General features: G+C 39.4%; 1 protein-coding gene and 2 long non-coding RNA genes across 3 annotated transcripts in view; all 3 read left to right on the top strand.

Moving 5' to 3' along the window:
- Positions 1-773: 773 nt before the first annotated feature.
- On the top strand, positions 774-1,612 carry LOC118214484. The gene is made up of 4 exons (XR_004762628.1): positions 774-822; positions 905-988; positions 1,264-1,347; positions 1,472-1,612. It is a non-coding gene; the product is annotated as an uncharacterized LOC118214484 (long non-coding RNA).
- A 2,559-nt stretch (positions 1,613-4,171) lies between these two features.
- On the top strand, positions 4,172-12,941 carry LOC118235061. The gene is made up of 7 exons (XM_035432036.1): positions 4,172-4,312; positions 4,498-4,581; positions 4,705-4,845; positions 9,743-9,817; positions 9,906-10,022; positions 12,724-12,840; positions 12,930-12,941. The coding sequence occupies exons 1-7, from the start codon at positions 4,172-4,174 to the stop codon at positions 12,939-12,941; spliced, it is 687 nt and encodes a 228-aa protein (XP_035287927.1).
- Positions 12,942-14,543: 1,602 nt separating this feature from the next.
- Positions 14,544-17,500, top strand: part of LOC118214477 — a 3,070-nt gene continuing 113 nt past the window's right edge. The window contains exons 1-4 of the long non-coding RNA XR_004762626.1: positions 14,544-14,665; positions 14,762-14,833; positions 17,172-17,267; positions 17,343-17,500. The exon at positions 17,343-17,500 is cut by the window's right edge and continues 113 nt beyond it. This is a non-coding gene — a long non-coding RNA (uncharacterized LOC118214477). The remainder of the gene's footprint in view (positions 14,666-14,761; positions 14,834-17,171; positions 17,268-17,342) is intronic.

Here is a 17,500-nt window from a genome sequence, read left to right as displayed (position 1 = left end):
GGTATAGGACGGGGTGTATTTGCCCTTGCTCCGTTTTCAAAAGGGGATTTTGTGGTGGAGTACAAAGGGCAGTTAATTGATCCTGCTGAAGCTCAGAGGAGAAGGAGAATTTATCACAGTTCCTGCACTGTTTTTATGTATGACTTTTTATGGCATGGGAAAACTTGGTGGTAAGTCAGCTTGATTATTAACAGTTACATAAATACTATTTCTGCAGTGACTATGAATTTTAGTCTACCAGTCATATTTCACCTTATTTCAAAATGTTGACCTTGATCTTGTTACTGTAATACTGTACATTATAAAATGACTTGTAATGCTGTTTTTTTAATATTACTCATTTAAATATAAGAGTACTTTTGAGTAAATAATTTATTTCATTGTCATAGTGGCTAGTTGCAGGTATTTCTACATGTTTTTTTTTTCTCCTATTGCCTATGTTAACCTGCAGTGCAATTTCAAGGTAGGAAACCTAGAACTTGCAAGTTATAAAATGACACGCAGCAGGAAGTAAAGCTGTATCTGTAGAATATTTAAAATATTACATTCTGTGTGATTGATTCTTTTTAAAGAAGTTATTAATGCAAATGACATAGCACTGAATTGCCCTTTCTGTACAACATTGGAAGCATTGACGCAAGTTTGGAGGATGGATCCCTGGGAAGGCTCATAAATGATGACTGTAAAAGTCCTAATTGTAAAATAAAACGAATCATCGTTGACGGAAAGCCACATCTTTGCATATTTGCCCTCAAAAACATCAGCACTGGGGAAGAAATTACCTACAATTATGGAAACAATGATTGGCCTTGGAGAGAAAAGGTTTGTATTCAGTGGTATTCCCTATGAAATACATTATTTTAAGCACATTATCTGCATAAGTTATGTTAAGCAATCTGTGCAGGTTACTGCTGTGGCCAGACATACTGGAACAGACACTGTGGACACTGGAATGGCCTCTAGCTCAAGTTCACATCTGATTGACCAGGTAAGTTCTGTTGGTGAAATAGAAAGGAGGGTGTGTTGTGGTTTATCAAAGATAGTGACTGAAGTTGACAGTTGGTAATGTGATATGTAGATGATTACAGGATGTAGGTATATTGATATCAAATGATTTGGCAGTATAATGTCATGGTCAAGGTTTAAAGTCTGTTTCTTTTGTTGACTGGTTTTGGAGAGAGAAAACTTGAAGTCACTGTATTCTCCATTAAATATTAATTTAAGCACTTTATCTGTATGTGTGATGTTAAATAATTTTTGCAGGTCACTGCTGTGGCCATCCCTACTGGAACAGACACTGTAGACACTGAAATGGCCTCCAGCTGTAGCCCACTTCTGATTCACCAGGTAAGCTTTGGTGGTAAAATGTAAAGGCAGGTGTGTTGTGGTTTATTAATGTCAATTCCACGGAAAGTGACTGAAGTTAAGTGTGTGCACTTTGTACTGACTTTTTTTAATGAAATATTTGCAGATAACTGGTGAGGCTACGCTTGTTGCTGATATGTTGGATGAAGATGAGATCTGTGACTCTGGCGCAGTTCTACATGGCAAGCTGAAGGACGCCGTGACTTCATGTGAAGCTAAGAACAAGGTGTCATCCTGTGATTTACAGGTAATGTGAGAATCAAACATTGTTTTGTTTAGTCACAGCATTGCAAAATGAACCGCTTCTGAAGTGCATCCTGTAACCACCTGTGTATCCATTTGAAGACTAGGTTATAGCCTTATTATTCAAATTGTTAAACGGTGATGGCTATTTGTTTATTTTTTAATGTCTAATCGTACAGTTATATGTCTACATAGAAGAAAATGGTTCAGCAGTTAATTGAGAATGTGCCACTTCACCAGGTCCCCGTGATGGTAAACCAGAAACCTTGTGTGACCAACTACCTCACTGATTGCAAGAAGCTTGACAATGAAATGTGTCATACACACTCTCTTGGTGAATCTCGTGGGGACCCATAAGGGGACTAAAAACCAATCGAATATTACAGAGAGAAAAACCATAATGGACTTAAAATCACAATGAACATTGCAGTTGTTTCTGACATCAGCATTGACTTATGTAGTTAACTATTAAGATAATGGTATAACAAAAAAAACGGTCCTACATTCAGGAATAAGAGTGTTATTCGACGGAGATTAAAGGGAGTGCTTTATGATGCCAATTGGCATCATCTGGGTTCAAGGAGTTAAAGTGCCGACTTGTGATTTCTCATTCTTGGGAAATGTTTTCTAGCAGCAGTGACTTGCCAGTCTCAAATATATCGAACTGACCAACAGTAAAACCAGAATTGCATTTGAAAACCATGTGTACATTTAGCTACATTTTGGCTGTTTCGTCACCAGCAGTAGTACCTGCTGAAAACACATAGGTCCTCACTTATCAAACGAACGTACGGCAGAAAACTGGGTGTACGGTCATTTCCACGCAAAGCTCGGCATTTATCAATTTGGACGTGAGCGGAGGCTACGATCAAATGTCACGTCAAGTCTCAGCTCGTGTACGCAAGTTCGAGTCACCGTGTGCTTGTGGTGCAGCATAGTAAATCTGTCTCGGACACCTGTTGTATAGATCATGCAGGGTCGCCTACAGAGAGTTAGTATGTGATCGGACCAGTGTGATAGTCTGCAGCGTAGTCATGTTTAAAAAGATTTACTGCTCATTATTGTAAGAACTCAAAAGCACCTTTACGTGGTGGTGGTAACTGACTGCCTGGGAGCTAGGCGGAAAATAAAGCGGAGCTTGCTTCGGTTGTTTTGGAATCCCAGACTTTTTCGCCTGTTATTTCCCGAGCTCAATACAATACATTTATATAGGGGAATGAACAATATAATTTTACAATTGTTCGTTGTGTTACATAGCCTAACTGATTTTATAAAATGTATATAGGCTAATTACATTAGTTACGATATGTATGTGGCGAAAAGTGCACGTTCTGGTTTGATAATAGATTTCTTTCCACACTGCATTTTTCTGATGTCCTTTGATGCCACTTTTCAGCCTGCCAAATATAATTAATTTGTTTATTACACGGCTTTGTTAAATAATCGATTCTGATCAGTCAATTAGGGGTGTCATAAAAAACAGACCATTGCAAAGTTCGAATCTAACGAAATAGGCTATTTTTAAATCAATATTTTGTTTCAAATTATTGATTTATTTAGTAAGTAGTCGTGTAATAAGCGGGATCATGTAGGCTACAGCGAGCCGGTTACCGAAGTTTATTTCACAATTATGACCGGCTCGCTGTACATATGCAAATTCGTGTCTGTTTCTGCTGGTTGTGTGTGACTGGTCTGTTTCGACTGGTTGTGTGTGATTGGTTGTCTGTCTGTGTGGTGTCCGCGTCACGGGGAAAAAGTTTCTCCTCTTGGCCGTATTACGCATCTCCATGTCGTAAACTCTAGGAGTGAGGCCTCTAAACTGAGAATATATAGGGGCGCGGTATTTAAATGACGATAGTTTTCTGCCGCCTCATTTATCAACGTCCGATTATTCTTACGTTGTAATAGGCGAGATACGGAAGTTTCATGAATCACACCTGAACCCTAGCGTAAGATGATATATGCAGTCGGATCTGCACAAGTTTCTACGTTCTTTTGATAAGTGAGGGCCATAGAGAGCACTCCACTCGAGTGCAGTACTTCGGTAACATGCCTCCAGAAAATGTTGGTGAAACTAAACATGCACTTTCTGGGGTTGAGGATTTTTATTTTCATGGACTGGATGCCATTGCTGGACGATGTGTGTTGTTTTTACTGTTAGTGAAATGAAATACGAATGTTACTTGTTGTTTATATGCCGCTATATTTGCTATTATAACTATTGGAATATAACCAATGTTTTACAGACAATACAAAACCTACAGTTATTTTCAAACTGTGTTTGTTACATTGCGATTTGTGTCACTTTTTGTAGGCTGTTTGTCCCTTGGTTCAATAGCTTGTAGACTAATTCAGTTTTTGGCAAAAATACTTAGTTATGTGAATAGTTATTTTTTGTTTTTATATCATTATACATATAATGTTGCTTTTTCTTTTATAATTTATTATTGTTAAGCCTAGTTATTGTTTGAATTGTGTCATCAAAATAAAAACTTATTTTACCATTGCAGTTCTCTGGGCATATTTCCACCTGGTATTGACTGGTTTTACTAAATATTTGCAGATGACTGGTGAAGCTACGCTTGTTGATGATGTTTTGGACGAAGATGAGTTCTGTGACTCTGGTGCAGTTCTACATGGCAAGCTGAAGGACTCCTTGACTTCTCATGATGCCAAGCACAAGGTGTCATCCTGTGATTTAATGGTAATGTGAGAATCATACATTGTTTTGTTTTGTCTCAGCACTGTAAACTGAACTGCTTCAAAGTGCATCCTGTTACCACCTACACACATATTTGGGGACCTGGGGGGTATTTCACGAAGCTGTCTAAGAAAATACATTATTTTAAGCATATTATCTGTATATGTGATGTTAAATAATCTGTGCAGGTCACTGCTGTGACCATACCTACTGGAACAGACACTGTGGACACTGAAATGGCCTCCAGCTGTAGCCCACCATTGATTGACCAGGTAAGCTTTGGTGGTAAAATGTAAAGGCGGGTGTGTTGTGGTTTATCAATGTCAATTCCACGGAAAGTGGCTGAAGTTAAGTGTGTGCACTTTGTACTGACTTTTTTAATGAAATATTTGCAGATAACTGGTGAGGCTACGCTTGTTGCTGATATGTTGGATGTAGATGAGATCTGTGACTCTGGCGCAGTTCTACATGGCAAGCTGAAGGACGCCGTGACTTCATGTGAAGCTAAGAACAAGGTGTCATCCTGTGATTTACAGGTAATGTGAGAATCAAACATTGTTTTGTTTAGTCACAGCATTGCAAAATGAACCGCTTCTGAAGTGCATCCTGTAACCACCTATTTATCCATTCGAAGACTAGGTTATAGCCTTATTTGAATATTTAAACGGTGATGGCTATTTATTTTTTAATGTTTAAGATGTCTAATCGTACAGTTACATGTCTACATAGAAGAAAATGGTTCAGCAGTTAATTGAGAATGTGCCACTTTACCAGGTCCCCGTGACGGTAAACCAGAAACCTTGTGTGACCAGCTACCTCACTGATTGCAAGAAGCTTGAAAATGAAATGTGTCATACACACTCTCTTGGTGAATCTCGTGGGGACCCATAAGGGGACTAAAATAAGCCTGGCTTCAATTAGGTGGGTTACATAGCCTGGATCAGTATTGCAAAGCTAGATTGTGGTTTGAGAGTTGAAGCTAATTTAGGCCTGATGAAAGCCAGGTTTGGGCAATGTTTGGGCAAAGTTTTTTGAGCGTTCATGGTTGTTTAAACAGCCAGAGTGATTGAATGTCAATTGACACATTTAATCAGAATTAAATGGCAAAAGAACATGCAGTATTATGGGGAGCAGGGACTTGTTATGGAATTTTATGAAGATTACAAGTGTGTTACAAAAAAGGCAACACTACAGTAATTTATAAATCGAGAGGTGCAACCTAGGAATTGATTGTGAGTGCAAAATTAGAAGTTAGTGCTATGTGCTTTAAATAAAAAAAGTATTTTAACCTCCCTTTTAATAGCCGTCAAATGACTTCCATATTTTTGAATGTAGGATTGTTTTCTTTCTTTTTTGTTATGCAGGGGAGACTCTCAAATACAGTTAAAGACCGACATTAAAACCTGGGTTGTGTTTGAAAACTAGGGCTACCTTTTGCTTTTCAACTGTTTCATCACCACCAGTAGTAGCCGAAACCACACACAGGGCACAGAGCAGACTACACTGTAGTTATAATACTTGAAGCATGACTCCAAAACAAATGTTACTGCCGCTTCATGCCTACTTCATTCTAGTAACAAATACAATGGTTCAGGAGGTGAAAGTGCACTTTAGTTGGATCCATAATCATGTGGCGAGGGGAAGTGGGGGAGATGGGCTAGGAGAGAGAGAGGCAAGGGGAAGTGAGAGAGGGCTTAGGGGAAGGGGGAGAGGTTTTTATACTCTGCTTCTCTCCACCCAGGGTCTACAGAGATTTCAAGCACGTATGCAGACTCTGAGGAAACATCATGCAGAGTGTGCATATCGATATCAATTTTTGGTACTCACTTTTGTAGTTGAGCTTTTACAGAGTTTACTAAATGATAGGTTTGTCACATATCAGCAGTTTATTTATATAGGTATTTATTGTCTCAGGTTGAGTGTCAGGGAACCAGGCCTATGGTTGAGGAAGCACCAGCATTGGTCAGAACCAACAGTGTGTTTGTAAGTGTTAATAGAAGTTTATTAATTCAGTAATTCCTCTGAATGGTATTCTTTGGTATTCACTTGATTTTAATTTCAGTTGCACTTCCAGGAAAAGATTGTCATTCCCAACTAAAGACTTCGGGTTGGCTAATTTTTTTTTTTTTAATTGGGATTTATCCCCAATACCTCTACAACCTCTGCAAACAGTGTACAAGCATGCTCATATATGGCTCTGATGCTAGCTGAGGAGAGTGAAGGCAATCCACGGTTCTCCTCTGAAACACAAGCTTGCTAGCCAGCCAATTCTTTTCACACCACAGCCGCAAACCACCAACATGCAGAGCAGGGGCTGAGGAGACCCATTCATACACATGCTTATGACCTTTAGTCACAGGTGCCCAGACCTGCAGGAGCCACTCAGTGAACAATACTATATAACCCTGCGGGCTGTAACCCTTCCATATCCCTGAGCAACACAAAGCCAAGTATGTGCCACCCATCTGGTCAGGGTGCCTGTATCCCTCCCATTTTTTTAAACAAGCCTTCCTTCCAAAGAATGGTTAGTGCAAATTATTTCGCAGGGGAGCGTGCAGTCATGCCTGGATGGGACCTATATTTTGTCAAATATGACATCATTTTCTCGTAGTTCTGCCATCCCCCTCAGCAACAATAGCAGCCTCACTGTTGGATACATGGGGTTGTCAAGTATTTAGCTACAGTAGTGTGCAAGTAGGCTAGATAGTGCTAGGTCAGGATTGTTATATTGTCACTGTGCTGGGTCACAAGTGTAGGAAGAAAACCTCATAATCTACCAAACAAGTGACAAGAAATGCACTTTCACTAGTTTTCATTAATTCAGGAGTCCATAGTTGTAGAATAGCGTTTTAAATAAAATATCACACACGCGCAAACTGTGTATATCCCTATTTCTTAATTACTCATCAAATAAGTTAACGTAGTTAAAATGATGATATTAATTTGATTGATTTATTAGTTGATATTTTGATGGCTTCCTTGATTTTTATTGGCACAACTCAGGGGGCGATTAGCTCAGGATGTAAGAGCGGTTGTCTGGCAGTCGGAGGGTTGGTGGTTCAATCCCCCGCCCTGGGCGTGTCGAAGTGTCCCTGAGCAAGACACCAAATTGCTCCCAATGAGCTTGCATGGCAGCCTTTCACCGTTGGCGTGTGAATGGGTGAATGCAAGGCATAAATTGTAAAATGCTTTGGATAGAAGCGCTATATAAATCCATTTACCATGTACCATTTAGTCCTCATGTTGACAAATGGCAATAAGACTCCAAAGGCTACCAAAAGCCTAGAATCAAGTCTAGATAATGAAAGCTCTTATACCAGCACTAAGGAAGCAATAGACCCCTGACTAATCAGAAACATATGAAGCCATTTGTCCCAAACATTATGGTGCTCTGAAATGCTGGGGAAGATGTGTACAAAAAAAGTGGGGAAACTGAAGTGTATAAAAATACCCTTTAAGAAAAGCTGGGAATCTAGGGCTGCACCATCTCTACACGTACGGCTGCTCTTAACAGTACGTTCAGTGTAGAATGTGTGCAGTAGAAAGTCAGACGTAAAAAATACACCTGTTGCACCAACTGGGCGTAACGCTACGTCTGAGTGTAAATGCTACACCTACTATGGGGTAGGCATAAGTGAAACTTTCTGACTATTCTCCTAGGTATTTGTCATCAATGAGCATTGGTGAGAGATAATGGGCTAGCCAATTTTTTCATAGTTTAGCTTGCCAGCATGTTGACTGTTTTCTGTCGCCCTAGTTAGTGATGACTCACTGTGGGTAACTGTTCCTAGTGTTCCATTAAAACAAACTTGGTTTGCTGGTTGCCATTATGTCACAGTGGCATCGTGCGATGCTCCAAGCCTCTCCTCCGAAAACGTCGCTAGTTAGGAACCATGTCGCTGCTGAAAAACAATAATTATAACACCTCCTGTAAGTGTTAACATCTCAATGTAGCTGGCTATTATTGCTTTTATTAACACTTATTTCTTTTGATAGATCACAGTGGTAGGGGGTGACTGCATAGGAAAGAGCCTAGAAGTCAGGACTAGGATAAAAAAATGTATCGGGTGAAGATCTTGTATTTTCCCCAGATTGAAGCATGCTTAATTGAGTAATCATGCTTTAATGAATAAATAAGTAGACACCTATACAAAATATAAGACAGTTGCATAAATCAGCTTAATTTGCAACCCCAAAAGAATGAGGAAATAAGAGACTGTACTCCGCTTTGAACCTTAAATTTAAATTTCTTAACCTATTAAATAGGGTAGCTGCCATTCTGTAAAAACCTTCCTTGGTATGTATTAGACAAGCATGGCAAAGCACACTTTATGCACATTGTGCCTTTGCTGAGGCTCTTGGCATCCCCAGTGGTGTTTAAAAATGTGTCAATTGCCAAAAAATGCAACCCAATGCACAGTTTTTACTACACTAATGGACTGACTGACTGCTGTGCTTGTCATTTGCGACAAATTGCAAATGTAGATTATTCCCTCCCTGGAAAAACCGTGGAATTCACAGAGATGCTCGTCTGGATAACTGAACTGCTCAAAATGCTGTCCTTACTATTTGTGACCCCTCAAATTTACAGAATTGTCAATGAACAGACATGCCATGATTGAAACAGAATCAACCACAACACATTTTTATGCACTGCATGATTTGGTCTAATATTTCCACTAACAACCGTCTATTTGGAGAATATATCTTGTAGGTACATGGGCCCTTATGCCTATAAAATATTACATAATGGCTTCTATTTTTTAGATATCCTACAAATAAAAACCAGTCAAAAACCACGACACAACCAAGCATGCGATTTGGATGGACGAATTGCAGAAGGGGATGTCTGTGAACTTGTGAACTACTTGCAAACAGTTCACACTGGGCATACACACACCACGCCATACGAACTCAAAACACTGCATGTTTTTGTTCATCTCTTGTTCAAAACAGGTCATTTCGAACAAAAAGTTTTGTTTTGTTTTGAGTACTGGCACCTGAAATCTGAAATTGTTACAGCCTCATTGTCTACAAAGAACGTGACAAACCAACTCCTCTCATGGATTTTGTTGGGATTTAAAGATTTAAGGCCCTATTGTCATGTTCAAGGTTGAATGCGATAACATAGTCCCTAACTCATGAGGCAAATTATGGCATGTCCAATTCATTACTTGTAATATCATGACATGGAGTCAAAGCACACCAGCGGCACAGTTGTAAAAGAGGATGGCTTAAGAATACATGTCCATGTGGTGGGGGTTTGGTGTCATTATGGCCAATAAAATCAAAAGCTTAACTCTACTCTAACTTTACTTTAGAGGAAACTGAACTTGCCAAACGCATAAACACCAAACGCATTTGTGGCACCTCAAATAATCCTCTTCGGACAAATGTTAAATCAGTGAGCCAGAGATGTCATTTCTGTTTTAGGGGGCACCTGATTCTGCACTGGCTGAAGAGAAACCAGACTCTGAAGATGAGAGAGAATCTTCAGATGATTCAAGGGTACAGTAAAATTGTATTGCTTTGGAAACTTTAGTTTCAGTATGATTTAGTATGATTGTCCAGTTTACAATTCCATGTCTTTTTATAGGAAGAGAGCAGAAACAGTGGATCAGATTCCACAATTGACACCAGAACAATAGTCTCTAAGATTCGTCATCAGAGAAATTCAGATGTGCCAGTTCTGAGGAGAACTAAAAGTCTACTGGTAAGCCACATGCTACTGTCATCCATAGATGACATAATAAAGTGAACTTGCACATAGTTTTATTGTTTCTGAAGAGCCATAACTGTCCTTCCTTGGGATTTTTCCCCCTGCTAAGTTGCATTTGAGTTGCATATAACTTGTCATCTATACAGTATAGTTCTGAAAATATTATAGTGCCTGGTCTTTTAAATGGCATGGTCAAAGGTGTTAAATGTATTAGCGCATGGAATAATTTGCCTTAGTTACAGCATTTAATGTAATGTAGCTCTTTAAATGTTAACGGGGAGGTGAAGCACTCAGTAATTTGCTTTTTACCTTCGATAAGATGTGGCTCGGCATTCAAATATGAAATTGATCAGTATTTGCTAGAAAAATTAACAAGTTCGTCTTTTTCACTGTGACGTCAGAATAATGGTTTGTCTCGGTTGTTTTTTACATTTATTTATTTAATATAAAGCTAAAGCTAAGTACTATTGGTATTGCTACTACCTGACTGATGACATTCAAGAAGCACCATTGATTGAGTGAAAAACAGTAAACTGAGATGTCGAGGTGGGTCCTTTTGTAAGAGGGCCAATAGTTACAAAGCATAACTTAAGGACTTCAGACATGAAACGTCCCCTCTGAAACATTTCCCAAACATGCAAGTAATAATTAGATGCAAATTAGCTGCAACCATCAGCTTCCAATATGCCAAGAAGCCTTTCATCATGAAACATCTCAACACCCAGTGGCGTCATGCCAATCAAATTAGGTGGGCACGTGCCCACCCAATATTTTGTAAAAATGTATAAATCAATTATTCAATCGATCAATCAATAACCTGCCTACATTGTTAAGGCTGCAGTCAGTGTAAACAGCCCTAGGTTTAGCTGAAATGAGCGTCGTGCCTCTTAATCCCCTCCCCTAACTCCGTCTTTTTGGAAAATCTAGTTTTGTGGTCAGGATCTTTTCAATAAATATTCAAATTTTACGTCATCAGGATAGGAGCATTTTGCACGTGTTGACGTGAGCGATACTGCTATCTCAAAATAAAGAGGTAATAATTTTACTTATTGGGCAAAGCAATTCTTTGATTGTTAATCAGGAAAAGTAATCAGAAACAGGTTGAGTGTAATCATACGCTAAAAGGTAAGGTTACTGCCGACTTTGTTCTACTTTACATGGTTGGCTATGCCACTGTTGGCTAGCTATTTAATCATAATGCTAGCACCGATATTGTGAAACTGCTTTATGAACTTATGTTAGCCAGCAAGGTCTCTCATCCTTAGTTATAACGGCATGGCCAGAGACAACTCGTTTTCCAGTTTGTAATTTTTCCTGTAGCCTACCGATTACACTTTCCGTCAGTACTTGCTAGCCACAAACACCACTACAGCACAGCATATTCAATTCCCATGTCGCGTATTTTGAGCAAACTATTTTCTGGCTGACGTTAACTAGCTAGCTGGGTAGCTAAATGTTACACTAGGCAGGTTTCCATTGACGTTTTGCGCAAATTAGAAGCGTTTTCTTTTTTTTATTAAAAAGTATAAAACACTATTGTGAATGGCCTGCGTTTTCACTGAGTGATATTAGCTATGTCGTTCAGGCTGGGTTTTCTGCTCTTGTCATTTCAGTTAAACATTGCAATGATTTTACATAGCAAAATTTCAAATTTGCGCAATAAGCACATTATTTATTCGCAGTACTTTATTTATACCTACATTATGAAAATATACACACATTGTATAAAAATACACATATGCATATGTTAATGTTCTTTAAATTTTACTTTTGTGCAGACTCTCAAGCTAAGTCCAGTGCGGTGTTCTAATTTGAGGCTTTATAACTCCAGGTGTGAGCATCACAGATACTTGAAAAATGGCTTAAATGAAGCAAGACACTTGCACCATTTACAATACCAACTTAATTTAGTTTATTGATTCAAAACAACACACAAGACATAAAACATACACATATAGGAACATGTCTGAAAATGGTGCCCACCTGCAAATTTGGTTTGCATGACGCCCCTGTCAACACCTTATCAATAAGGATCAAGAGAATTACTGTGACGTTAGGCTACTGGTTGTCTATGAAGATTTCTGTTTTTAATTAACATGTAGCCTAAAGAAATATGAATTCAAGAAGTTAAAACGAATTGTGAATTCACCAATGATATTTATTAACAGGCTGAAAAAAAATAGGTGTAGCCTATTCAAATGCATTGGAACATTGGCTTGAAGTTGCATTATTGCAAATAGCCTAACGCAATAATAATTAGACCTGCCGTTCAGGATGTGCTAAAATAAAGTAGCCTTGTGCAGGGTGCAGAGAGGTAAGCACTTTTCTTGTGATCCTCTTTTAAAACTACACGCAACGCAGAAAATAAAACAAACTCACGTTTTTCAGTGTCTCCATCACTCTGGACATCAACAGTAGCGCAAGATTTATCCCACTCCCGCAAATATGTAACGTTAACGTAAACATTATCAGCTGACCCTCTAGCTAAAATTAGCTAATACAAGCGGCTAAACGCTGTACAGTGTAATTAATGCACGCGTGTTTTAAAGATTACCAGGATTGCTGTTAGCTAATTACGAACGTACATAGAGTTTGAGCTAGTCGTATTAGAGGAGTACTACACCTCCTCTTTAAAAATAGTTGTCATAACAGAAGTAATGCTTTTTCTAAAAAAATGTCATTTTTTCCTTTTCAGTTAAATGAGAGAATTCTTGCTGAATCTGACTTCTCTGAATACTATGACTCAAGCGCAGACAGCGAGGAAAATTACATCCCAGACTCCTGTGAAGAAAGTAGTAACAGTGACGAAACCGTACTCATTGAACTACCACCAAAGACCCCTGTTAATGCTGAACAACATGATTCAGTACAGCAGCAAGAGAGTCCCCCCTTACCGGACAGTACTACTACTGAAGACAAAGAGAGAGATACTGTGTCCATTAAAGCCATAAAAAAGAAAGAGGATGGGTCAAGGGGATACATGAAGAAACAGTTTTGCCTGTTCTGCGAAAAGCCTGTCTCTAAGATAGCCAGACATCTTGAGCAAGTCCACAGTAATGAGCCTGAGGTTGCAAAGGCATTGGTCTTTCCAAAGGGCTCCAAAGGAAGAAAAATACATTTGGAGCTTCTTCGTAATAAGGGCAACTTTGCTCACAATGTATCTGTAATAAAGACGGGCAGTGGAGAGCTAGTCCCGGGCAAACAACCACAAAAAGATGCACATGGCAAAGACTTCATGCATTGTGCGTACTGCCAGGGGCTTTTTTCCAAGAAGTACATGTGGCGACATGCACAGAATTGTCATCTGAAACCAAAAGAGGACAAACCCAAACCTGGTAAAAACCGTATCCAAGCCCTCTTTGCTTTTGCTGAACCTATACCCTCTGGTGTCAGCCAAGGTCTATGGAAGCTTATTTGTTGCATGAATACAGATAAGATTTCTTTGGCAATAAAAAGTGATAGATGCATCATTCATTTTGGAGAGCACCTCTATAACCGGCATGGGTCAGATGCAGGGAAACACGAGTACATCCGTCAGAAATTAAGAGAACTTGGACGACTCTTAATAAATGCCAGTGAAAATACTCCCCTGAAGAGTATTGAGGATTTGGTCATGCCAGCAAATTTTTTGCATACAGTAAAGGCAGTGCAACACACAGCTGGATATGACAGTGAAACTGGTTCATTTAGAACTCCATCACTTGCATTAAAACTGGGACATAGCTTGCAAAAGATCTCTCGTCTGATAGAGTGTCAGGCAATGATCGAAGGAAAGGTCGACATTGCCAAAAATGCATCTGGCTTCAGACAGATCTATGACACAAGATGGAATGAGATAATCTCAGCATCAGCTTTAAAGTCACTGCGAGAATCAAAGTGGAATATGCCCCAGCTCTTGCCTTTCACTGAAGATGTAAGAACACTGCACTCCTATCTAGATGAAAAGCAGCAGGAGTACTACGGTGCTTTGTCAGCTGAGCCCAGTACAAAGAGCTGGTCAAACCTTGTGCGAGTGACTCTTGCACAAATCATCTTATTTAATCGACGTAGGGAAGGCGAGGTCTCAAAAATGCCAGTGACTGCTTTTACCTCCAGAGATCAATCAGGCCCTCATGAAGACATTGATTTAGCACTTTCGGAATTGGAACAGAAAGTGTGCCGCCATTTCACAAGATTAGAAATAAGAGGCAAAAGAGGACGCAAGGTTCCAGTTTTGCTTACTCCTCAAATGCAGAAGGCTCTCGAACTAATGGTTGAAAAAAGAGATGCAAATGGAGTGCCGAGTGAGAATGGCTACATGTTTGCTCGGCCATCTGCTTTGAGCCATTACAGAGGCTCTGATTGCATTCGTCAACTAGTTCATGCTTGTGGTCTAAAAAATCCAAGCACCCTGACTTCCACAAAGTTGCGAAAACATGTTGCTACTGTATCCAAAGTTCTCAATCTGAACGACACCGAATTGGACCAGTTAGCAGATTTTTTAGGTCATGATATTCGTGTGCATAGGCAATATTACCGTCTTCCGGAAGGCACTCTTCAACTTGCAAAAATCAGTAAAATTCTGATGGCTCTCGAGCAAGGCCGATTGGCAGAATTCAAAGGGAAAAACTTGGACCAGATCCACATTGATCCAGAAGGTATGTCAGACAGTCCTTTTCCACAGCTGTTTTTTTATTGTTTAACATCTTCCATAGTTGGATTCCGCTGATTTATTTATGTTTTGTTCCTCTTAGAACAAATACAGGTACAGAGTGATATGTCAGCTGATGAGGAAGAATGCGAGTCCCCCGAAACGGAAGTAACAGGTATAACTAGAAAAGTAAATTTCCTGAAGAATGTGTGTGGGCTAGCTGAAACATTCATTATCATACCAACAAAGATTTTTTTCCAATTACATATAAATGCAAAAATATAAATATCTTTTAAATCAAAGAATATCCTGATACTAGAGCACTACTAGTTGGTAAATACTACTTTCTAAGTAGTTTCTGGGGGGTTGCTAGGCATTGACACAGTATTAGGTGGTTGCAGTGGTGTACAGTAGCTGGGTGGTTGCTGGGGTGTTTCTAAGTGGTTGCTATGGCAGTGCTACGGTGTTAGGTGATTGCTAGAGTGTTACTGGCCCTCGTTTATCAAACGAACGTACGGCAGAAAACTGGGTGTACGGTCATTTCCACGCAAAGCCGGGCATTTATCAATTTGGACGTGAGCGGAGGCTACGATCAAATGTCACGTCAAGTCTCAGCTCGTGTACGCAAGTTCGAGTGACCGTGTGCTTGCGGTGCAGCATAGTAAATCTGTCTCGGACAACTGTTATTAGAACATGCAGAGTGCGATTTGTGGAAAAACCGGGGGGACGTTTAAAAAATAAAATGCATAAAAACAACGCACACTAACAAATTCTTATAAATTCAAATAAACAGACATCGTGGCTGAATAAGCCTACTTAGAGTAGACAACTCTTAACCTATAATTTGTTATGAATGCCAAAATGAACGTAGGCGCTGCTGCGTGTTGCTGTCGACAATTGAACTCCAGCTGAGGTTTGAATATTCAATTAATACATCCGTGATATGTATAGCCTCTATATTCATATTATAGTATGTAGGCCATTAGCCTACCAAATAGAATATTTTGCCATAGGCTACATATTTTAAAGTGATGAATATGTGGCTGCATATACTTAGATGCCAGTTGTGATTGTGACCAGTGTGATAGTTTGCAGCGTAGTCGTGTTTAAAAAGTTTTACTGCTCATTGTAAGCAAACTCAAAAGCACTTTTACGTGGTGGGAACTGGCTGCCTGGGAGGCGGTGAATATAGCGGAGCTTGCTTCAGTTATATAGTGTGTGTACCCTAATTCAGCAGTTGCATGACATGAGGTGTAATGCCGTGGCAAGAGTATTGTAATACACAATAAGAAGTAAGGGTACTCATGTCGACACAAATCAGAAGTGCCGGTACTCAGTACCGGTGAGTACCAGACCATTTCAGGCACTGCTTCTATGCTTTGTACTCCCATGCTCTCGAGGGCACACTCCAGTGCATGCTTCAGAGTATGTGCTTTAGAGTATACAAGTATGGAGCACGGACAGTTTTGAACAGTACTGAGATGCATTAGCTACATTTTATTCATAATCTTCAACCTTCCCTGTAACTGTTGGGACAATGTTCATAATATTCCCATTCTAGTTGGTAAGTGAACCAGAGGAATAATGTTAGGTCACTACCTAGCATTATAGTTAACAGTATAGCTAAGTAGTTTGCTATATGTTGTCTAGTATGGACAGGAACATGAGCAGCATTTAGCCAGGTATGGCTAGGAACTTCAATTTGATCATATTGCCTTTTTATATCACACAAAGGGGTTTACAATCATATTTTCACTCCAGTTATACTTCCAGTACATACAAGAATATGAATAAGAATATGAATGATGTTATAGCTCAAGACACTTGTCACTTCATATGTTAAGGACCAAGCAGGTGTCTGTAATTACAGTGGAAATTGCCAATGGCCGTTTTCTCAAAAGGGAAATTTTGGCCAAACGATGTATGAATCTGAGTAGTTCATGCATGCCCCATGCTACCATACTCTGATTTGGACTCCGGAATGGCTGTGTACAAGCTATGCCTAGTTGAAATAATGAAGTATGCAGTTTCAGAGACAGCTAATAAGTGATAGTGTAATAACTAAGTTATGAATATTACGGAGGTAGATGAGACTGAGTGAATTGTGAAATCAGCTGTTGATGCAACAGTCCAATGTAGTTCACCCGAACATTCCACCATTCATTTCTATGGGTAAGATTTGCGCATTAAAAGTTAAATATCTTTTGTATATTTACAATAATTAAAAATTTTAAGAACAAGCACATGCCCTGAAGCAGCTACACAGTCTGAAATTTAAACAGAGTTCCTAGTTCAAAGTATGTGGAAGTAGTTGGATACCAAAATTTGGGAATAAGTAGAGGAAGAATAAGTAGCAGCAAGAATAACTTTCAGCGAGCTCACTAATAAGAAATGGTAAGAATGAGTGCGCTAGCTTTCAGCTAGCCCACTGATGAAAATATAATATCCTTATATGTTAGTAGTGTGGAGTATCTTCACCTTACTCTTTACCAAACACTTTCTCACAATGGTAGCATCTCAGGACCAGACTACAGGGTGTCTTCTGCAAACAGCGGAACAGTCTCAACGCCAAGCAGAAAAGGGGAGAGAAGTGAGGCCCCCTTCTAAAGGTAATGTCTCGATTTACAAGACATATTTTTGATTTGAGTTGTTTTCTTTCAAATAACTTAAATATCTTTACTTAGGTAAAGAAGTGCAGAAGAAAAGGAAGAGCTGGGTCAGATCGGAAGTCCACGCTGTGGAAAAACACTTGATGCACTTCATCCAAACATATCGGGTCCCAGGAAAGGATGCATGCGAGGCTTGCATCAAGGCTGAGCCACTATCTCTTAAGGATAGAAAT

The sequence above is a fragment of the Anguilla anguilla genome, chromosome 1 (genome assembly GCF_013347855.1).
Source record: "Anguilla anguilla isolate fAngAng1 chromosome 1, fAngAng1.pri, whole genome shotgun sequence".
NCBI lineage: Eukaryota > Metazoa > Chordata > Actinopteri > Anguilliformes > Anguillidae > Anguilla > Anguilla anguilla.
This window is presented reverse-complemented; position numbering and strand designations above follow the sequence as displayed.